This window comes from Biomphalaria glabrata, chromosome 12 (assembly GCF_947242115.1).
Source record: "Biomphalaria glabrata chromosome 12, xgBioGlab47.1, whole genome shotgun sequence".
Taxonomy (NCBI): domain Eukaryota; kingdom Metazoa; phylum Mollusca; class Gastropoda; family Planorbidae; genus Biomphalaria; species Biomphalaria glabrata.
Genome location: NC_074722.1, coordinates 18932261 through 18957190, shown reverse-complemented (window position 1 = coordinate 18957190; position 24930 = coordinate 18932261). Strand labels below are relative to the sequence as shown.

The 24930-nt window shown below is 33.7% G+C and overlaps 1 protein-coding gene across 8 annotated transcripts; it reads left to right on the top strand.

Annotated features, from left to right (window-relative positions):
• The first annotated feature begins 3260 nt into the window (after positions 1-3260).
• LOC106054259 (hillarin-like) lies at positions 3261-23234 on the top strand. Of its 8 annotated transcripts, none has more exons than XM_056006117.1 (14): positions 3261-3397; positions 3963-4108; positions 8372-8499; positions 9789-10003; positions 11186-11360; positions 11767-11855; positions 12050-12129; positions 15646-15820; positions 16286-16365; positions 16710-16878; positions 17179-17261; positions 17684-17827; positions 18443-18643; positions 18986-23234. In XM_056006117.1, exons 2-14 carry the CDS (start codon positions 3975-3977, stop codon positions 20142-20144), a joined length of 2832 nt encoding a protein of 943 aa, XP_055862092.1. In that variant the 5' UTR covers positions 3261-3397; positions 3963-3974; the 3' UTR covers positions 20145-23234. The 8 variants fall into 8 exon arrangements, with proteins under 8 accessions (XP_055862092.1, XP_055862086.1, XP_055862090.1 ...); XM_056006111.1 differs by having other exon boundaries at positions 3819-4108; XM_056006115.1 differs by having other exon boundaries at positions 3268-3381; positions 3819-4108.
• Positions 23235-24930: the final 1696 nt, after the last annotated feature.

The window sequence follows — 24930 nt, the reverse complement described above, 5'->3', positions numbered from 1 at the left end:
ACCATGTGGATCTATCCAGTGCCCCTTTTCCCAGTTAATATAGCTCACCATGTGAATCTATCCAGTATACCTTTTACCCAGTTTATATATATATACAGGGCCGCCGCTACCTATTGTGCAATGTGTGCATTGCACGCAGGCGGCCGATTTTAGGGGGCGGCCAAATCATAATTCCAAGGTTACTTTAAAAAAAAAAAATTAGTTAAATAGAAAAAAAAACACTTAAATATTTTTAAATAAATTCTAATTATTCCATAATCCTTTGAATATATAAACGATATTCGTACATAAGAAATTATTTTGGAAACTAGAACAAACAAAATAGAGCAGCGTGCGAGGGATTTCCACGGTTTTTTGTATAAGCGCCTGCTCATTTCTGGACTTGAATTTTCGCGGGTTGTTTGTAATATTTGTTTTTGAGTCGAATAGTCGCCCAATAAGTAGATCTATTATTACTATTATTAGATAGTCAATTCACTGTTCAGTATTATGTTCTATGCTATGCTGACAGATGCATTCACAGATAGAGAAAACAACGGGATAAATACAAAATACAGATTTGATGGTGGCCTTTTCGGCTCAAAGCAAAATCAAAAACAAATTCAGCAGAAATCAGGGACTTGCTATTTGCTGATGACTGTGCCCTAAATGCCTGCTCTGAAATTGCTCTGCAGAGCATCGTCAGTGACTTCTCAAAAGCATGCTCAGACTTTGGCCTTACCATTAACACAAATAAGACAGAAGTCTTATAGTTATCTGCTCCTGGGAAAGCCTACTCGGATCCAAGCATCAAGATAAATGGACAGGATATAAACGCAGTGGACAGATTTACGTATCTTGGCAGCACACTTTCCAGAAACGGAAAGATTGATAATCAAATCGACCTGAGTATCGACAAGGCCAGTGCATCCTATGGCAGACTGACTAAAAATGTCTGGAACAGATGTGGTATCACCACAAATACAAAGCTAGGGATCTATCAAGCCGTCATCCTCCCTACATTGCTCTATGCCTCAGAAACGTGGACAGAGTACAGAAAACATGCAAAGAAACTGAATCACTTCCACGTGACATGTCTAAGAAAAATACTGAATGTCAAATGGCAAGACAAAATACCAGATACTGAAGTCCTTCGAAGAGCGGGTCTGCAAAGCATCCATAGAACCCTGATGCAGTCTCAGCTGCGATGGGCAGGACATGTCTGCAGAATGGAAGGCCACCGCATCCCTAAACGACTCTTGTATGGCCAACTAAGCGAAGGAAAGCGCTCGCAAGGTGGTCAAAGAAAGCGCTTCAGGGACACCCTCAAAGCTTCTCTGAAGGCGTTCAGCATAGACTCAGCCACCTGGGAGACAGAGGCACATGACAGCGCATCATGGCGTCGCGCTCCAATGGAGGGAAAGGGCGCAACGTCCTGACAAAAAGGGGTGTTATGGAGTGGTGATAAGAGGTTAAGCGATTGATTGGTGGTTATGCAGTGACAATGATCAAATCAGCGTACCTAGTGCAAATGTCAGAGTATCCTAAGACATGAAAGAGTTTTTTTTTTGTTTGTTTTTTTGTGAGCTAGATTTTGTTTTAAATATCAGTTTATTTCATTACTATTAGATCTATATTTCATCTCAAATTGAATCGCAAATAACAAAGAAGTTTTTTCAAGTTATTCAAACTTTATTTATTAACAAATATAAAACGCCTTCATCGGTTCAGTGGTACTAGCCGTTTAGAGCTACAAGACAACAATGGTTTAACATTTGGGGAGGGGGCGGCAAAAAAATAAAAAAGGTCCAGACTTGAGCAGAAACCTGGCGCATCTTCAATTCTATCTTCGCTTCTATCTACGCTTAAAAATTATGTAGGCAATACAATTTAAAAAAAACACTTTTCAGTGAACTTTCATAACCCAACTTTGGATTTTATACAGTGTTCAATTAATATAAATGATAAATAAAACCTAAATATTGTGACTAAGTTTTTTTTATTACATTCTATTAAAAAAAATTATAGGACCTCACTGAGGAAGTTTTCCTCGCTCCTCTGGGCTCCAGCTTCTAAAGGGAGCTCGAACGAAAATGTTATCTAGGGAGTCGTCACTAGGGAACACGAGAAACACTGCCTTACTCTGTTGTATTTCAAGTCATTGTTTAAGTGACTTGTATTTTGTATTATTTACTTTGTATTAAACTCAAGAAAAATATTGAGCGCTGAATCGCTTCATTTGTTGGATAAATTTGTAGGCAACTCTGAATCCGCGTATGCCATATATGATTGTGGATACAATGCACATCTCTCCAAAATACAATGGTGATAATTATAATGAAAGTGTACAGAACGTTGAAAATGTTCCAACAACAATGGCTTTTGTATTTCGAGCTTTTGTTTTTTCGGATTATTCTTTAACTTACAATAACAAACAAGTTAACATACCCACGTCCAGACCATATATCACTGTTGAGCAGTCAAAGTTATCTAGAAATTGTATATAGATCATGATCAATGGAACTCATTCACCAATCGTAAACAAACAGCATTTAGCCACGTGGTTCTCTATCTCTTCTATACAAATTACGTAATACACACGTAATACACACAGGCTGTCACGTGACAGTTTTTTTTTTCATTGTTTTATCAATGTTGTTTGTTTACGATTGGTGAATGAGGTCCATTACACTGTTCATTGTGCAGCTCATCAAATATAATCGTCGCACATACAGGAGCATAAGTGAGTAGTCAGAACGAGATCAGTTTTTAATGTTTATCATAAAGAACCAAGATGTCAGGTTTCTGAAAGCACATAAATCCGAAATTATTCCTAGTGCATGATTCCTAGTTGTACTTGAGGGGTACAACAACTGTGCGAATATGAAAGGGAAAAATGGAATGGTCTACAAAAGATAGATTTAAGTAAAGTGCACTTTTGGAACAGTGTCCAGCTCAGTCTTAATGGATTATTTTTCTAGAAAAAAAAAGGGGGGGGGGGGCGGCATTTTTTAAATTTCGCACGCAGGCAGCCACAACCCTTGCGACGCCCCTATATATACATATATATATATATAAATATATGTATATATGTGTGTGTGTGTAAAAATCTAGATAGATAGATCTTGGCGACGGAAGGTGTAGGCCTATTTGGTGGATCCACGCTATAGTGAACTCACTGAATCGTAGCATTTACCTTCAACCTTTGGTGACAGGTGAGGCGAGGTTAGCTGGGACGTACCTGTGCGTCGCAGCGGTAAATTTAGGTCAGCTATTTGTGTCATGTCACAACAAAATTCAACATGGCGAAGACCTGTCAGGATTCCTGCTTGTAAACAAATATGTTTTCAGAAAGTGTTCTCATGTGATCTTAGACCGTTACACTTAGTGGGATCTGAAATTGTGTGTGTGTAGAAGTGTAAATAAATACTTTTTTTCTTTAATCTAGAAGTAGATCAACTCTATAGACTATAGACTTCAGATTATAATCATTAATGAATTAATCTTAACTCTAGATTTTTATCAATGATTATAGAGTCTATTTCCGCATTCTATACTCTAGTTCTATATTGACTATATAGTCTAGAATATCGAAATATAGAGTAGCCTATTAGTTCTAAACTAAATCTACATCGAAGTATGTTCGAGTCTTACAAAACCAAACTTTGATATGGGGTTTAAAAAATAATTAAATTTTAGATCTAATATGACTAAAATATTGTGTTTCAATGTTAACATGCATAATTAAATTATCAGCCACTATTTATTCATTTAACCCTCACACAGCTGAGCAGAGATGGAAACCATCTACATATTATATACAAAATTTTATTCTATAGGGCTATAGATCTCGAATCTAAGTCTGCTATACACTAACTTCATCAAGACAAGAAAGGCTATCAATATCTAGATCTATAGATTAATATGCAGATTTGTTCACTGACTAGATATTATTCCAGTGGATATCAAGAAGAGTGACTCAGAATTTCTGCATCATGTCTGTCAAGGCTGATAGTGTTGTTAACAATAACAATGATAGAAAAATAAGTAAGCAGTCTTTAGGCAGCAATGACAGCCTGGCACCTAAAGTGGCCATTGTTGAAACCTTTGGAGAGGATCAGTCTTACAGGTAGATGTGGAATATTTGATGTTTACCTTGAGAGAATATTACTGTTAAAAATACAATTATATCTAGGTTAGGATTACAGTATTGTTATAATTGTAAGGGAGGCAACTCAACAAGGCCAGGTTTTTATTTACAGAACATCACAGAACAGAAGAACCAGTCTTTAGCACTGTTGCTTCTCAGGTTCCTTGACTTAGTCCAAACTCTGTTGTTTCTGTCTAGTGCAGGGGTCGGCAATCTTTTGATTCAGAAGAGCTGAAAATTACAATTTACACAATTTCAAAGTTTTTAAAGAGGCACAATTTTTTTTTTCCAAACGATAAATAGTACTCGCATAAATAAATTTTTTTGATTATTCATAAGAAAAAATATCTATTTATCTTCATTTAAATACTGTTTTTCACAACAAATTGGATTATATATATATATAATAGTAGGCCCCCTATCATTAGATAATTACTTAGGCTATTATTTGAGTGTACAATTTAGACATTTACACACAACACTAACTTGTACTTCAATAACAAACAATTGAGCAAACAAATTCAGTGGTAACTATGGCTTTGCATGGTTTAAGAAAGTTTAAATAAATCTGGCTCATAGCTAATTGTTTTTAGTTTTAAACATGACTCTAAATTTTCATTTGTTAGTTGGCTTCTTACTTTACATCTAATTATATTCATGCAAGAGAAAGCTTGCTCGCACGAATATGCAGATTCGACGATAGTTGGAATTTGGAAGACTATGACATGCGTCGAATATAAGTGTCTTATCTTGCTGCATTTCTTTTAAAGCTGTCCACTTTTGCTGCTTACATACATTTCTGAACCTTCATCTCTCAACTTGATTTTCAACTCTTTAAATTCTTCACTCCACAAAGCATTAAGAGGATTTTTTTTTTATAAATACTACAATCGTTTTGTTTGTTTTGAATTGCTCAAATCTGTCAGCAAATTCATCTTTAATTTTTCTTTATAACTGTGCTTAAGTAACCTGTGTCAACAGTTGCATTGGTTTTTATCGCAATTTTGCTTTACAAATTAAAATGAATTAATTGATCGCTCTGAATATCTTCTGCAAAAAGAATTGATTTTTCTTCAAAACAAACCAAATCTTCAACCAAAACATAGACTGGGTTTTACTTTCCTTGCAGTTTTAGATTCAACTCATTTAATTTCTCTGTTATAACCACCAAAAAATAAAATGCTTGCAACCATTTGTCGTTCTCTAATTCAGGGTGATTAATGCCTTTATCATTTAGGAATGTATTTAATTCATTCAAGCATAAAGCTAAACGTTTCAACACATATCTCTGGAAAGCCATTGCACTTTATTGTAAAGAAGGAGGTCGGAATACTGAGTCTCCATTTCATTAAAAATTCTTTAAAATAATGATGGTAGAGTGCTTTTGACAAGATGCTGTTAAAAATCTTGATTACCAAAGTCGTGACCTCAACTAATTTGTCCAGAAATGGTTTATTTTGCGCCAAAGAATCATAGTTTCGCCTTTATTTTTTTCCTGTCATACTTCTGGCTCCATCAGTTGCTGATAAAAAGTTTTTAGTTATATTGATTATATTGTCAATAAAGTATTTTTGCACGACATTATCTGTATCTTCTCCTTTAGTTTGCACAAGTGCGGTTGCAATCCTAGAAGTTCTTCTATTGGACCTTGGGAAGACATATATCTTACAAATAAATCAACTTGTGCTGAGTCTTTTATGTCGCAAGACTCATATATATAAAGCAGAAGAAAGTTGAATATCTTTCACCTACCAATACACTGTTACATTTCAAGACTTGGGGGCAGGGTGCACTGAAAAGCAAGTACAAGTGGCTGAGAGATAGAATCGGTGCCTAAAACTCGTTAATCGATTCAGAATGATTTTTAAATGTTTTTTTTCTTCGATAAAATTAATATTAATGCCTGGAACTTAAGAGCCGCAGCTTAATATCCAAAGTGCTGCATGTGGCTCACGAGCCACATGCTGCCAACCCCTGGTCTAGTGTCAACATTCATCTCTAGTTCCCAACAATGCACAACTTAAGAGTGCACCTTTTGCGCTAACTTGAATAGGGTGTGCAAGGCAGGGTGCAAGGCAGTGTGCAAGGCAGGGTTATAACAATCTTGTACAGATAGAAAATGACATCTCTCTCTCTCTAACACACACACACATATATTTATGTTATTAGTAAACAAAACTAGATACATGGAATCAAGTTTCTAGAATCTATATAATTTTATGAATTTGTATTAAAATCACAATTGTGTAATTAGGGTTTATTAAAAGAAATTTCTATAAATCAAAAAAGAACATAAAACTAAAATGTTATTTAACCTTGGTTAGGCCAATAATAGAATATGCATCCTCTGTTTGGGACCCCTCAAATCAAGAAAACATAAAGAAACTGGAACAGACACAAAATAGAGCAGTGAGATTCATAACAAATGAATATTCACCACTAAATATTGACCTAACACGCTAATCAGATTCCCACTATAAACAGAAATTAAACACCACCACGGAACAACTCCATTCATAATATTGCATAAGAAGCTTTTGGCTTTTTACATATTTTAATTAAACTTTTTAGTTTGTAGCTAAAAATAATTAATTAAACTATGATTTTAAGAAAAAAAAATTTCTAGTGAAACTTTGGCCTTTTTTAGTTAAATAAACATTTTTCAACTGAAGAAAACATTAAGAAACTGGAGCAGACACAAAATAGAGCAGTGAGATACAAAAAAAATGAATATTCACATTTGACAAGAGTATTAAAGTAACACCTTTAGCAAAATCACTAAATTTAGAAAGCCTTCAGGAGAGAAGACTCAAAAGTAAAGTAGCAATTATACATAAAGCACTGAACCATTATCTTCAAATACAAAAACAAAGTCTAATAAAATACTTAGAAAGACACAGAGATAAAGGCACATTCCTTGTTCCATATGCTAGGACAATTTGTACAAATGTTTCTTCTTCCCTAGTGCTATTAGAGCATGGACTGGATTGCCTGAGCCAGCCAGGAAAACCAGTGACTTGGAAGAATTTAAGTCATTGGTTAACATGCATGACTAGATGCATGACGCATAGGACGTAGTCATCTTCTTTTTTGAAGTAACGTCTGTATTATATAAGATAAGAAGATGTAATTTGTTTCAACCAGAGACATAAAAATATATATATATATATATATATTCTATGCTGTGTGTTCTATGCTATGTATCAGTTACAACAGTTGTTTTAAAATCTAAAAAATTAGCTATGCAGCTGTGTCTTATAGTTTCAGACAATATTTAAATCATTAAGCTACAAAGATTTACAAAAGTTTTAGGCAAGTATTTACAAGTGTGAAAAAAAGAAATCATTTATATTGTTACGAATCTCCCTATCCAGGCTCGCTGCAAATGGCACCAAACGACACCACCAACTTAAAGAACTTGACAACTCTGGGCTTCAAAATAATGTAATAGTTTAATGTCAATAAATAACAGCCAACACTGTACAATTGGCAGCACGTAACACAAGACTGTACAAATATCTCTCCGCCGTATCAACTCTTGCACTGGTCTCTCTGTCTCGTCTCGGACTTGTACTGAGCCGTTGTAACGAACTGTAGATCGGGAAGTTGTGACTGAATCGTCTCTGATACCTTCGCTCTTTATATAGGGTCCCTGCTGGCCTTCTAGAACCGGACAGAAAGTCGCTCGACCATTCTGGGTGGTCAGATTACTATTCTCGTGACGCCCCTGAGCTGTGTTCACGATGCCGATCCTTCCCGAACCGTCATGTTGAAACTCGTCTCTGCTGACCGTCGTAACTTGTCACCCTCGACCGCTCGTCTAGCGCTGGCCTGGGGCGATTGGCGTTGGCTGACTACACACACACACACAACCCCCATCTGTGCCACCACCAGGTTTATAACAATATTTTTGACTGAAAGAGGACTTAAATAAACTTCTAGTAGACTGTATATAATGCATCTTATGTGTAATTGTGCCAAAATATGTAGTTCAAGCTGGGTCTTCATCACCCAAAATTTTTGCAATCGTAATTTTTAACTTAAAAGACAAGTCCTTTTTATATTTAAATGAGTCAATGATAACCTTAGACTGGTACCAACTTGCCATCAAATTCTAGATATACACACATATATACATTTTATACACATAGAAGATGGTAATTTGCTTTCTCTTAATAACATAAAAATGGTTATTTAAACTATTGCAAGTATCAATACAAAAAATATTATTTCTTTCTTCAGGTATTCCTTCACATATGAAAAGGCAACACTCTATGAGTTTAAGTATGAAAAAGCTGCTAAACCAGCGGCCATAGATCCATGTTACAGATGTAATAGACGAGTCTTAGCTCAGGATCAAGTAGATATTGGTAAGTTTCATTTTTCGATTACATTAGAACACCCAAACAAAACAAACACACGTTTCCTTCAAAATGCTCAAAACCGAGCCACTGGTATTTAAACATTGAGTAAACTGTATAAAGAAAATCAAAAGTGCTTTTTGTAGCCTTTAGTGTAGCACTGTTGATTTGCTGTTTTAAATAGTTTTATGTTATCACTATATTAATAATACTATCATGCTTTAAAAACAATTAACTAAAGTTATAATTGTATTATTAGTTATAGGCATTTCGCATAATTTATTTTAAGAACAGCAGGTAAAACCCTACTTTACTAATAAAACCTTTTTTCTTTTACTTCTGTACAATGTCTCTGAAATACTCTGGGAACAAAGAGCAGTTGCACATAATGTACTTGTTAGTTCTGCCTTGAGACATGATCACTTTGAAACCATATTTTATAACTTGAGTGTCACTGATGATGAAAATTTGAATCCAATTGACATGTTTTCCAAGTAGTGACCTTGCATAAAATAACTCAATGATAGATGGATGAAGTGTATTCCAAATGAAACATTTTTCAGCTTTGATGAATACTTATTTACTTAATTTATTTATGATGAGCTCATTATTTTTGGCTTTAAATTTTGGTGTGGTGCCACTCTTCTAGAGCAATATTTGCTAGTTCTAGATGTAACAGGGCACAAAGCCCTTTTAATGTTTATGAGAAATACAGTGTAATCAAATTACTTTAAAAATGACTAATAAGGATCATTGATTGGTGTTTCAGATATAATAGATTCCTTACAGCTATTAAAAAACCTAAACTGCCTTTACAACCTTTTTTTTAAAATGATTTATAAAAATGTGCAGAGTACAGACATTATGCAGACTTATTGATTTCAAAGAAAACAAAAGGAGACAGAAACTTAAAGTAGCTGCTACACCTCTTTTGATCATACTAGTATCATTTTTGGTAGTGACAGTCATTTTTGAGCAAGTGAAGATTGTGCCAAAACAACAATGGCTTCTTTATCTTGTTCAAAAATGGTTTATAATATGTGCATAAAATACCGGTATGAGAATGTTTTGCTGTGGCGCCTATTAGTTGTAACAAGATATTAAAATGAAATCAGATTTTTAATTGGGATTTTAGTTGAAGTCCAGACAGTTTGACACAAAAACAGTAGCAGCTTTTCCTAAATAAAAAAACAATAATCTTGATTGGAGTTTGTCTCTCTCTCTTTCTCTCTCTCTCTCTAATTAAATTAATTTTTCAAACAATAATTGACATTTATCATTCTTGACTTTCTAAACAGGTGTCCTGTTTCACAAACAATGCTTTCGTTGTCGTATCTGTGGACTACCTCTTACCATTCAAACTTTTTATCGCAATGATGCCAATGAGAGCGATAGAGAGATTTACTGCAAAACACACGTTGGTAAGAATGTAGCCCAAATCAAAAGTGGAGAGGTTCCACCTATGGGTATTGAGGGCCCATCTACTGGTCCAGGGAAAAAGTACATATTTCAGGTGAATAAAAATTAATGTTGCTACAAAGAATGTTTTTCATATTGTTTTGGGTTAGTCATGATGGTAGATATGTAACTGATTATCCTTAGATCACTTGACAAACAGTATCTTTAGATCCCATCTAGTACTTTCGAGTATCTTAGCCTACTTTTGTTTCTCTTTGTACCAAGAAGAGAACAAGTTCATATAAAACATCAGTACCTCCAAAAAAAAAAATTAATGATACAATTTAATTTTTTGATCTTATTTGTTAGCTACTTTTATGTACTATTAAAAAAACAAACTATCATGTTCATTTTCTTTTCATCTCTTTTTGGTCAAACTCTCATTATTTGAATAGCTTGGCTGCATGCATTCTCAGGTCTTTGACATGTGGTGGTGTTACTTTAGAATTCCCATGTCTTTGACATGTGGTGGTGCTACTTTAGCATTCTCAGGTCTTTGACATGTGGTGGACTTACATTTATTCTTAGTGTCCACCCTCATTTTAATTGGTCACCCTAAGCTCAGCAGTCACATTTTATACATCACTCAGTCACATGCCATCATTCATTATTTTAAAAAGATTCCTACACACTAAAATTAAAAAGTAAAATTCAGAACTTTAACTTGATAGTAAGATATAATTTGTCTAGAAGTATTATATATATACATAATGTTTTAGAGTTTCTTTTTCAAATTCAATCTTGAGCAAGGTGATTCTTGAGCAAGGTGATTCTAAACCATTATAAAATATCAAGTTACTACAAAGAGGGTCTTAGATACTAGTGTTTAGTCTACTTTTATTCTAAACCAGGACCAAGTTTCTTGCTAGTAGACAAATATCAGTTGTGTAAACTCTAACCTGTAGAATAGGCCCTACAGAACTAAACTTGATGGATTGGTTATCTCAGTGTCACTGCAGAGATATTGTGACTCAAGTGCCATCAAAATGTCAAACACCTTTTTTAAAAAAACTGAATTGATTTCTTTGTTTGAGAATTACTTTTGCTCGTCTTATTGTGAAATGATGTAAACTTTGTTGAATTAGACATGAAATAATATTTTGACTTGGCTAAAAACACATCAAATAGCCTTATTTATGAAATGTAAGTTGTAGCTATTGATTTTTATTGTCAATTGGGACATATCATCCCTGGAGTAAATCTGTTTATGTTAATTTGTATTTGATTTTTCCTGCAGGTGACTGGTTCTAAAAGACCACTCCCTGCCACACCTCCAAAACCTCAGATGAACAAAGGCATTGGTTCTAGCCCAGGTATGGACAGTTTAGCTAGCATTAGTCCCAGGAATATGAATGACACATCAGCTTGGACTACACAAACATCTCCCAATATGTCTATGGAGTCAACTCCAGGTGTGTTCACTACATATTTATTTATACTACCTTAGTGAACTAGATATTTGTTCTCAATAAATAAATTATAAATAAATAAATTCATTTTATCTAATTTTTGAGATAGCAATTTTAAATTATTTCTAACAACTAAATATTTATAATTTTACTGATGATATATGTTTGAGTGCCAGATGACAATGATGTCTTGATGTTACAATGCGATTTTGTCCATCGGATAATGCAAATAATAAAAAAATAAACTTAATGCAATAGCTGATGTAGGTTATGTTACACTATCTATAAAATATTTGTAATCCTGCTTAATCTTTAGTTTTATAAAACTATAATTAATGTAAAGCAATTACTAACATTTTATGTTGAAACAAAATACATTTAACATTGAATGAACATTAACTATCTTCAGCTTATGAAAACTTTCGCCCACACCAATATATTCAGCAGCAACAAGTCAAACCTTCTCCTCATCCTAAATCTGTTTTAGTGAGTTATGAGGTAAGTGTAGCTTAGTAGAGTCTTAGTTGGAATGAGTTGCTAGGTAGAGCTTTTTGTAAGCAATGAAGAAATTTGAGCACATATGTAGTGTCTTTTTACACTTGTGTGCTTCTTACTTTATGTACATTGATTGTAACAAATATATTCTTTGTGTTCATTTACTTATTAACTTCATAACTATTGCTCTATTCTAGGACTTTGAAAATGCTGATGTATTTGATGCTCAGTTATTACTGGAAGAAAGGCACAGAGAAGAAGAAGAAAGACTACTCAGGTAATAAGAATATTTGAACAGAAACATAATTGATCAAACAAGCTATACTCTGTGTTTGGATGTACCTTGACCTTTAGTTTGTGGATTGCACTGGTCAAGACTGTCTATTATTTCACTATTTTTAATAGGGGTGCACGGGATAGTACTTTTTGATATCCGACCAGAGCCAGATATGACCGGATAGTAAAATTTGATATTCCGCCGGAGCCGAATACCTAAATGTCTTGTAAATAGCTTGTATTGCTGAACATTTTACGAAACTGTTAAATAACATACCTATATTTGTTGGTATTATTTTTTTCCTTTTATATACCTTATTGTTTTAAACTCTGTTACTGATTGATTTATTAAAGATTAACAGTATTTATTAACAAAAATTAATCTGTGTAGCATGAGCATGTCTTTCTGTATGTATGAGGTCACCAACTATAAAGGCTGTGTGTTGGAGGGTCAATGTAAAATATGTTAATATATATTTAACTAGTTACTAATGTAAATCTCTCATCTGGCTTGTAATGTGGTTGAATGTATATGTTCAAGAATTTCTGACCAACAACTGGTCACTGGTCATCAGACTTGTAATTTTAAATCCAAAGACTGCTTCTGGCTCTGGCTTTAAGGGCTTAATACTGATAGCTGTTTGTTCATAGTTGGAATCTGAAGCTTAGTAGGTCATATATTTATTAATCCATTTGCAGCAAACGATATTTTATTAACAGCAGGAACATCTATTATACCTACTCATAGTCTGAGCCTTAAATGTTGCAAATCATAGATTTAATTGTAGTCTATAGGCCTATTATTGATATCTATGTTTAGATCTACTGTTATATAGATCTAAGAGAATTAGGAAAACCAACTATAGAAAAAAAAATCACCCACACCCTCCTTACCAAAAAAAAACCCAACATAAATAGACTTTGTGTTCGACTGACAGGGCCAGTCCTAGCAATTGCGGGGCCCTATGCGAAACTGATTGCGCGGGGCCTAGTCTAGGTGAGAATAAGGATAGTAAGTGAAAATTAAGATTTTGTATTAGAAAATAAATTCAGCTTTGCATTTTATTCATTCTTTTCTAAGTACTAAATTGCGATCAAGTTAACTTTACTTTACAAATCTTGCTACCTATGGCATTTTTTTATGCCAGTGACTATAAAAGTAAATACGGTATTGGTTATGGGGAAAATTTGTCCGATCATTACATTTTATTACATGAAAGCTGACATTGCCTTTTTTTTAAGGCGCGTAGGAATGACGTTTTCCATAATGAATGACACACACAAATGATAATTTTGTCTATTTTTCATGAGATTTTTATGAGTTTTCAGGAGATTTTAATTAGTGCAGCAAATTTTTCGTATATAATTTGCAATTAATAATTACACATAGAATTAGCGCGGGGCCTATGAAAGCGCGGGGCCCACTGCGACTGCATAGGTTGCAGTGGCCTAAGACCGGCCCTGTCGACTGATTGTAACAACCTGGTCAGATAGTCGTAGTGAGCATGTAGTCCTAGTGTAGTGTGTATGATTGTGTTGACCTTCACGCGTTTTTTTTTTCCTTGGGCATACGCAATAGTGCTTAGTGTGCAGGCAAAAAAAGATAACACATTGGCATGGTCAGTCAAGCATATAGATAAATTATATCTGTACCTTAGTTACAGAGGTCAAGTGTTTCTTAACATTCCAGCATATTTTTTCTTTGTTTGCTAGATTGTGGTGCTTTAGATAAATTTATTTTCTGCGATGTTAAATTTTAAGGTTTTCCTTTATATATTAAGTCAATAGAATTAAACAATGAAATTAGTTTTCTTTCTAAAGGTTTTAATACAAGGGGAAAAAATACATACACGCACACATGCACATATTTGTTTTATTTTATTGTGCAATGAACTTGTGTTCAGCGCCCTAAATGACATTTCTCTCCAAGTAAACAAACTTAGTCTCATCATCTAGTCACCTCTAGACAGTGTCAATATTTCTCAACAATCTGCATTAATCCATTCTGGCTTAAGAATGGTCAATGTCTATCAATACATTATCATGGATTAAACAAATAAGAAGTTGGGGGTGTTGAGTCTCTTGAACCCTCCCTTTAAAGATACCCCTGGTCAGAGTCTGTATGGCTTGTAGTCCAGCCTCCTAATTGAGACAAAGTAAACAAACTTATTGTCCCTGCCAATAGTATAAAAGGTGTGGCTTGTGGTCCAGACCCTTGATTGACAACCTATCTCATAATAAACAAACTAATACCAGATTAACCTTATAGAGATTTGGCTTGTAGTCCCGCCCCTAATAAAAATTCTTCTCCAAGTAAACAAACTCAGTTCCCTCATAAGATGTGACCTCTAGACAGTGTCAGCACGTTGACTTCTGGCTTAATGTGGTCAGCTGCCTATCTGTTATGGACTAAACAAACAAAAGGAGGTGGGGGTTGCTCATCTCTACCTCTGGAGACATACCCGCACATCTAGACAGATTATCAGCATGACATAGTTAAGGAATATTACATGTTTACTAGACCACTCAAAGGTCAAGACAAGCTTTTAAAATGTGCCAGACATCGCTGCTATGTTTGTAATGCGAATTTATAATGTAAAGTCTTATTTCTTTTTAGATTAACATGCCTTGTCTTTGTACTAAAAAATATTTGGTGCATAGTCGTAGTTTATAGTTTTAAAAACAAATTCTTTTATTTGAAACAAAAACGTCAATGTATTTCAGAACTGGCATTAGTGAATCATGTCTACTTTATGAGCATTGGTATATTTTTATTAACATGGAGATTTAGTTTAAAGTTCTTGTTGGTCATCGTTTATCAGCGTCGACTACCTTTATATTGTTTGCCGTTCGCCTGTGTTGTTTCAATATTTAAGTGTTACCTCCGTTTGGCGTATCTGGAAAAGACTTAGCAGGGAGGCGCATAACAATATTAATAGAAATACAGGTGTAGCTTTTACTATCTGGTTTACTATCCGGTAGTGATATCCGACCGGAGCCGGATAGTGAAAAAGTGCCGAATATTTGGCCGGAGCCGGAGCGTGTATCCGGTGCACCCCTAATTTTTAATTTACTATTTTGCCTCATTAAAAATATTGTACATATGTAATGTTAGGCTTCATTTCCTATATGTATCTGGCTCTAAGACATGGATGCTAGGTGACTAGAATAATGACACCAGAAGTCTATGCACTCCATTGTGGATCTAAGCTTATAGAACCATTGCTTCTTATTCCACAGCTGTCTTACATTTCAAAAGCATTTTTTTTATCTGTGAACCTATACTAGTCATATGAGAATACATTTGAAACCATCAAGATAGTTGAAAAGGCCTCAAACGGACATTTAAATTTACTCCCTGTAGACACTGGCTTTATCTGCATCTGATTGAACTAAACAGTTGGGTCTGTGAAAAGATGCACTCTTCCTTAATGTTTTGGATGTCTGTATTTCATAATGCTTATTAATAAACAGGAGCTAACATAAACAATCACAACTGATGTATTGTATGTTACAGATTTTTAATGGAAGAAAGAGAGAAAGAACTGAAAAGATTAGATGATGCCATAGAACTGGAGAAAGAAAAAGCTGCTGATGACTTGCTCTCCTCCATTGAAAATCTCTCCATCACTAGCAGCATACCCAGAAGTTTAGTGGATGAGAAAGAAAGAATTGAGGATCATTTTCTACAGGCAAGTCATCAGACCTCTACTATTTGATTGGGCTACACGTTTCACTCAGTGTAGAACAAATATCAGATCATAGGATTGATGTGTTTACATTGTGTTGCTTGTCTCCATTAGCACAAGAATTAAGATAGCATCGACAAATTTATGAACAAATACACTAATGTCCACCAAAATATTATTTGTTTTCAAATATATTATTTCTTGTATATTCTGGATTTAATAAATTTAAATATATCTGAAACCTCTGAAGCTAGTGCTAAAATGTCTGATAAAGCATAGAGATTATATTACACTTAGTTCTGAATGCGTTTTTATATTCATTTTTTCATGCTAATAACAGGACATTCATCTTTCATTGAGAAATCATGCTAACTTACCTAAAATAATGTTCAATAATTGATTGAAGAAGCAGTTGTACATTTCAGTACAGTTCACAGTTTATTATAATTTGTTACATTCTCCCTACAGCTTAAAGAAGAAAGATTAAAAGTGGTGACAGAAAAAATTGCTACGGAAGAAAAAACTAGAAATGGAAAAATGATTGACAGGTAAAAATTTGATGATTTATTTATTTAAAACAATTAGTTAAAAATATTTTTTATGTGTGTTATGTAATGCTTATTAGTAGATCATCTGCTTTAGTGCAAAAACATTGAGTCAGATAATCCCTTTAGTTTGGTTAGAAATAAAGTTCATTCCAAGGCCAAAGTGTGTCCATGAAAACTGCACTAACAAGTCAACTGTTTGTTACTTGAGGTCTAGGCAACAATGAATTCATTGGTTGTATATAACCAATAGCCTCTGCATTAGAGAAGACTCTACATTAGAGAAGACTCTACATTGTTTCTTGATCACTTCTAAGTAATAATGAATGGCTTTTATACACTTGTAGACACTGTCATGAAATGATGACTCTGATTGGTGAGAAAGACAGACAGATGGACAGATTGTGTTTATTTGATCACTCCATGAAGCCACCTCCAGAACCACCAGAAGGAAAGAAGAGTTCATTATACAAGTCTCCAGCTGTCTTTGAAGCTTTAGACTTGCGGGCATTGGATGTAAGGAGTTATTCCATATATATTATTATTAGAGAGCACTGGCTTAAGCGTATGAGTTCTCACATAATATTTGTTGAAAGTAAAGTATTTAATCATTCACTTAATATATGTATATTTATCAATCAATCAAATTGTGTAAGGCTTCTCCTGTAATTGAATATCTAATTGTAATTGTACATGTTTCACTTTTACCTACAAGTGTTTAAATAAATGTATACTTAGATGTTAGTGAAATCATTGTCTAAGTAAAGTATACTCCATAACTTTTAAATTAACTCTAAAACCTAAATCTCTCACCAGTTGGCTAACAAAGACTATAATACAATGACAGATCTTGTTCGTGATCTAACAAGAACATGTAAAACTGAACTTGAAAAAGCTAGGTAAGTCAGTCGTATGGACTTTTGATGACATAAATTAAATGTATTAACACTGTGTCAGAATATGTCAATTCAATGGTTTATTTCTTGTGAACCTATGATTTTAATTCTTGATTGTTTGTTAAACATCAAAGGTAAAATGATGCTGAAGTTAGATTATGTTGATAAGTTTCTAGACCAATGCAATTGATTACTGGCTACATTTTAAGTATCTTATTATGACTTTCTGATATTATTAGAGTTTGATCTTTTACAGTCCACAAAATTTTCTTAGCCCTAATGAAACAATGAACTTACAGGGTTATCATGTATTTTTAAGGCAATTCATAAAGTGGTAGTATACCTTTGCAGATTGTTTATATGGAAATATACCAGTTAACCTCTTTCATTGCCGGATGATATTTTACTATGTTTAATTTGACCAGAGTTTTGTTTCGCTGGGTTATTGCCAAAGATGTCAACAAACATTCAGTCAATGAAATAGTCAGACCTCATGCTACTGACAGGCTACTAAAAGGTGTCAAAAGTGGAAAAGAAACTTACCATCAGTTGTACAAAAAACTTTGCAGGTAATGAAATTTATGAAACACTTTTAAAAAACACTTTTACAAAGATGATATCAACTGACTCTGTCTGGTAAAATGTTTGTACATGTTATTTCTCTGACACCCAATCTCGAATCAAACTGAAATTTTGCTCAATTATTTCTTTTATCTGACAACACCAGAATCAATAAAAATAATCAATATTAATTAACTATTGGTAATTATTTATTTTGTTTGGTATCTCATAGAAGGGAAAAAAATTGTACTTAACTGAAGGGGTGGTATAAGCTGAATTAGTCCACTTTATAGATCACTGCTCTAAATTGAAACAAACAATATATAACTATACAATCTTCTCTAGTCATAAGTGCCTCACTAGCAGAGTGGCTAGCATGCCGGCCTGAGGAGGCATGAGCCACCATTTTGAATTCAGGTTGTTCTCCCCTTTTTTTTTTAAAAAAAAAAGCAAAAGACGATATCATGTTACTTAACTACAAAAAAAAGGGAATAACTGTTTATTCTGCTATCTAACTGAATGATACTATTAGTTATTTCATTGGGAAAAGACATAGGTTCTTGTAGGTGAAGACTGAAGGAAGGTCAAATAAAATGAATCCTTTTTTTTTATTCATTGAGCAGCTATGCAGGACTTCATTGTGAAATTGTTCTTGGCTACTCAAAGGGGGCTGGTTATAAACCTGGCATGAGAATGGATGGACAGACATTTAGAAACTCATGGACAGTGGTCAACATCAATGGGAGCTGGCGTCTGGTCAACTGTACATGGGCTGCACGCCATGTCACAGGGCACAAGGATAACTTGCCTCAAATGTATCATAAGTAAGTGTTGCATTTTATTAAAATTGTTTTCTAAATACTATTTTAAATATGTTTAAACATTAAGATAGTAAGTACTGGTGGTTGAAACAGATTTAATGTTTGACCTTCAAAAGTGTTATAAAGAACTTGTTTCTACTAAAACTTTTTATTGATTTTATTCTGAAACATTGCTCCACACCCCTTGAAATAAAGATTTCACTAGTCATCTTGCAACTTTTTTTTTTGTTGCTCATTTAATTGCTCAGTTATATTGCAGACATTTTAATAGCATTTCATTGAAATGTGATTACTTTGAAAGAATACTTTTACAAACGTAACAAAATTCTTATTTCTGTTCACTAGATATGATGAATTTTATTTTCTGACTGATCCAGAGGATCATATTTACCAACATTATCCTGATGACCCACAATGGCAGCTTATGGAAATCCCACTACCCTTTTCTGAGTTTCTAAATCTGCCTGTTGTCAAATCTCCATTCTTCAATTATGGTCTCCGCTTCTATTCCAATTATGGAGCAACACTTAACACTGATACAGGAATGGTTGAAGTAAGACTTCTTATTCCTAAAATTTTAGGATTTGGCTCGATGTTGGAACCAGTTCATCGCCAGCCCAGTGAACCAAAACAAATAGAAGGAAGAACTCTTCTCAGACTTGTCAATAATGAAGCCATTTTTACTATAGCACTACCTGCTACTGGACTCTACTATTTTTCAATATATGTTGGAGATTATTGGAAATCCGAATGTTTGGAGAGTGCCTGTACATTTCTCATACAGTGTACCAATATGAAAGGTCGACCTTCACCACCTTATCCACCTGTTCCATTTTTTGGACCAACACCTGTAATGGAAAATTTGGGAATTTCAGCTGAGTCCAATATTGATCCTCTGGTTGTGTGTAACAATGACTTTATTGAAATCAACTTTGTATTGAGCAAAGACATTCGATTGACACACACCTTCCAATATTTTGATGTCAGTGATGGATCTATTACTGATATTGATCGATATGTTTTTTTGAGATCTCGCAATGACACAGGAGCTAATTATCTAATCCGGTGTCATAAAGCTGGATTCTATATATTTTCATTATTTGCTGCAGACATTACAGGAGAAGCCCAGTCATTGGATTGTGCCTTTCGCTATTTAGTAATATGCCAAGAACCAAGTCCCACAGTTGCCATGTTTCCAAAAACATATCAGAAGTGGCATCGATGCACTTTGCATGAGCCTCTGACTGGTGACCTTCGTGTTGATAAGAAAGTCATATTTCGGCTGGATGTTCCACAGGCTATTGAAGTATTTGTTGTAATCAATGAAATCTGGCATCACTTGAAACACAAAATCGGCTGCGCTTGGGAAGGTCAAGTTAGTACTGGCCCTATCCCTGGCGTGGCCAAAGTTTATGCTAGATTTCAAGGTGCTACAAAAGATCAATCAATATTTTCTCAAATGCTTGATTATCAAATAGTTGATGATGCTGAAACTGAAATATAATTTTTTTTTCTATTCAAAGTTTTTAAAAATAAATTTCTTCTAGAATTTAGTTGTAAGTAAAAAAAAATATTTTGTAATAAATGTACTTTAGAAATTATTTATTTTGAGACTTTGAAAATTTACAATCATTTTTATAACATATTAACTACAAAATGTGTATTAGATAAATATTTCATCTGTAACATACTCTGCAATACTCTTGTAAAGGTTGAGTGATTTATTTTTTCCATTGTTTGACTGACTCCTGTAAAATAATTTGTTGATTTGATTTGAATTTTAACAACAAAAAAAAAAACAACAACAAACTATCATGACATATTTTTACAACATAAATGAGAAGTAGTGATTGTAACAGTTTTTTTTAGACCATTGTTTGATTGCTTTTATTTATTCATCATAAGGTAATTTTGATGAGGACGCCAACAAAATAAAAGTTTACTAAGAGCCAACAGACTATTTCATTTTATGTAAAAAAAAGATGATTTAGTAGTAGATATATTGTCTTACTATATGTTCAAATTTTATGTCATCAAATCCCCAAATCACAATTGAAATGTGATCCTTTCATTTTACAACCTCAACATTCTGTTATATTTTTAATCATAGAGTTGTACAGCTCAAATAGTTAATATTTTGTTCATCAGAGTTGAGTAGTTCAACTTTTCAATTAACTGTAGGTATGTGCATATGTAAATATATATATATACAGTGCTTTTTTTTATAAAAAGAAAAATAGGTGTCAGTACTCAGTGATGAATTGCCTAACTTTTGACTACTATTAAATTAATGATAAACGTTAAAATACAAGAAAAGTAATAATTTTTTCCCCAAAGTTGAAAAAAGTACCTGTACGCGTACCTGTGTGTTCTATCACAAAAAAAGCCTGGTATATATATATATGTGTATATATGTATATGAGCATATCTACAATTAATTGAAAAGTTCAACTATATATATATATAAAATAGTTATTCACTTCAGATAGTAGTTTTCAATAAAAATAGGTGTATAATATAACAAGACTTTGCAGTTATAGGCTGTATAGGTTTAAATGTACAGAACAATAGTTATACATACTGTCATTGAAACGTCTTTTTGCATGACTAGTTGTTTGATGGCTGTAGAGTTCAATTAATGAATCTGTAATAATCTTCAGACATTAAATATCAAGTTCTAGTTGTTATTTTTTTTGTTTATAATGTTGGCATTAACTTATACCAGGCATTGTATTTTTTTGCTGAAACTATTACATAGATACTTATGTAAAGGCTTAGGGCTGATATTGCATTGGTCAATTAGTCATGTCAAAGATATACTGTTACTTAGCACTACTTACTTATTGTTTCATTTATATTATTTTATTTATTGGATGAAATATAAATCCACAATGCAATTAAAGATAGCTGACACACCAATGACTAACTAGCACTAACTTGGGAAAGTAGTTTGGTAAGCATTGTTCTGGACATTGTACAGCATTGGAGCTGGAGATCTCAAACTTTCCAGAAGAAGATTTTTTTCTTTGCACTAACATTTAGTAGTTTTGTTTCCATTGTTCTATTGGATGGTGTTTTGTTTCCATTGTTCTATTGGATGGTGTTTTGTTTCCATTGTTCTATTGGATGGTGTTTTGTTTCCATTGTTCTATTGGATGGTGTTTTGTTTCCATTGTTCTATTGGATGGTGTTTTGTTTCCATTGTTCTATTGGATGGTGTTTTGTTTCCATTGTTCTATTGGATGGTGTTTTGTTTCCATTGTTCTATTGGATGGTGTTTTGTTTCCATTGTTCTATTGGATGGTGCTGATCATCAAACATGTATTCCTACTAGTACAACAATATTAGTAGTAGACCTCTCTGTGTTGTAACACTTACTTGGACCTAAATCTAGAGTCATGTTTGTTATTTCCAGACCTATTGGTAGTGTAGACGCTAAGAGGAGAACTAGTTGTGTACACTTCAGTAGTAGATTCCTTTGTGTTGTACAACTTTGATTTTTTTTTTGTGTGTGCCTTTTTTTTTTTTTTTGGTCTAATCCAATGTGTGTTGAACAAATACTAAAAAAAATTCAAAAAGAATAACTCCATATTTTGATACCACATAGCAGCTCTCAAATATGAAAGTTTAATAATTGTCTGTTTTGTTTTTATCAGAAGCAGAAATACTCATTAGTTTCTCTGATTTATTGTTGTCTATAAGACATTCCAGGTTCTCATAGTCAATGGACATTTTCTTGTCTATAAGACATTCCAGGTTCTCATAGTCAATGGACATTTTCTTGTGAAATGTATTTTTCATTCCATGATAGTGTTGAGTACTTTGAATGAACAATTAATTAAATGTCATTGTTAACTCAAAGTCTTTTCTATAAAACCCTTTGGCTAAACATTTAGCTATCTGGAACTAACATTCAAAATCTCCAGATTTGTTTATATTTGTTTAAAAGCAAGGACTTAGCAGAGTTAAGTCTGTAATTAACATGCAGGACTAGATTGACACATGCATAGGACAGAAGTATCTTCTGTTCATAAGGAAGGCCCCTGTGTAATATATAGGACATATCGACATTGTATAGATTTGTTGCCAGCTCACATGATGTCCACAACAAAGTTGTAAGGCAGTGGTAGTAGGAATAGTGGTAGTGACCACTGGTATCACTGGATCAATGTAAGGCAGTGGTAGTAGGAATAGTGGTAGTGACCACTGGTATCACTGGATCAATGTAAGGCAGTGGTAGTAGGAATAGTGGTAGTGACCAGTGGTATCACTGGATCAATGTAAGGCAGTGGTAGTAGGAATAGTGGTAGTGACCACTGGTATCACTGGATCAATGTAAGGCAGTGGTAGTAGGAATAGTGGTAGTGACCAGTGGTATCACTGGATCAATGTAAGGCAGTGGTAGTAGGAATAGTGGTAGTGACCAGTGGTATCACTGGATCAATGGATTCCATCCAAATAGATAGAACTTTAGACTAGAGATTTCATTTGGTTAAAAAGGTGCCTTTTTAAAAATTCATACTAAATTATTATTATGTCAATGTTAACACTTTAACAATTCACTAAAAAGTATAATACATTTTAATATAAAACAGTGCGTTTCTTACAAGTGTTGTTGTTTTTTTCAAGTTAATATGTGTTTGTATCGGTATATATATATATACACATACCTATCTATAATGCAGTTGAATCATGTCTGCTCTCAAAATGAAACAATAGTTCTCAAATCACTATGTTTTCCAAAGGTCTGCAGCTCCAATATTTATAAGAAATGCTGGCATGAAAAGTTAATTTTGAATTTGACTCTTAGTTCTATGTTCCTCAAAACTAGACACTCACTGGTTCACACATAGGCCTACAAAAAAAGCAACAACAAAAAAAAACGAATGTCTTTGAGTCCTTGGATTAAAGCGATTGTCTTGGGATTAACACGAATGTCTTTTGAGTCCTGGCCTGTATTTCCGAAAAGCTTGTCTGTCTGTCTGGTACAATTTATTTCTCCTACACCCAGTCTCGGATCAAGTTGAAACTTTACAAAATTATTTTTGTACTTAATAAAACATGAATCAATATAAAAAAAACAACGTTACAAAGACAGTTTGTGTGGAATGACAAACTCAAAATTGGCCCCCAAAGTGGTCCACACGGGCAGGTAAAAAGACAGGTTTCAATATTTTCAGAATAAATTCTATCAGAGGCAAATGACAGAAAAATGGTTGACTGATCTTATATGGTGTTCCAACGGTCCAGCAGGCCTCAAGAAAAAAAAAACTTTCCGTAAAAAGAAAAAAAAAATCCTTTGGTTCTATAAGGAAGTGACTGTATTGCAGTTCACGCGATAATAAGAAAAACTACTTATTAATTGTTGTTTTAATTTATTATTCCACTTAAATGCATAATGCATACTAAATAGATTTTTTTCTCTTTAACAAAAGTAATTTTTTTTTTTTGGTAAATAGGGCCTACTTATTGTGACAGAACTTATATAACTTAGCAATACAGTAAATAGTTAGTGTGACAGAACTTATATAACTTAGCGATACAGTAAATAGTTAGTGTGGCAGAATTTATATAACTTAGCAATACAAAAAAACTTAAACCGTTTGCTAAATGTGTTAGAAATATGGTAAATAATCATCTCCCTTACTAAATGGCCTCATGTGTTTGTTACTATTAATAGTGAATAGTTGTAAAAATGTATTTTTATGAAAAAACAGCTTGCATAATTGATTTTAAAAATTAACTTTTTCGCTTTCAGAAAAGAAAAAAGTAGCCGTTGTATCAGAACTTTGAATGGTCCGCAAAAAGGATGGTCCCAAGGAACGAGGGCTACCCCATCAAACTCCTTCTGCTCCAACTATCGGTGGATAAAGGTTCCAGGAAAAGTGTTTAACCGCATCCTGCTAAACCGAATGAAAGATGCTGTAGATCAACATCTCCGGGAGAGTTATAGTTATATATAAGTTATATAAGTTCTGTCACACTAAAGGAGAGATCATGCACAGATCAGATAGAGACAGCAACAGACCACAAGCGGAACGGTCTACAGTGGACATTGTGGGATTCTGTTAAAATGAAAAATATTAATTAGTTAATCAATTGGTAATAAGGGGTTCAAGATAAAGGCGTCCAACAACACACCTATTACAGTCCAAGGCGAGGAGCTGGAAAGCTTCCCATATCTAAATGAGGAGAACGACTCCTGATGAGATGAAAACTGAGCAGACTTATTCAGGTTATATCTTGTGGACCTGACATGTTTTGTTTTGCGTCATGCCGATGTCCTTGAA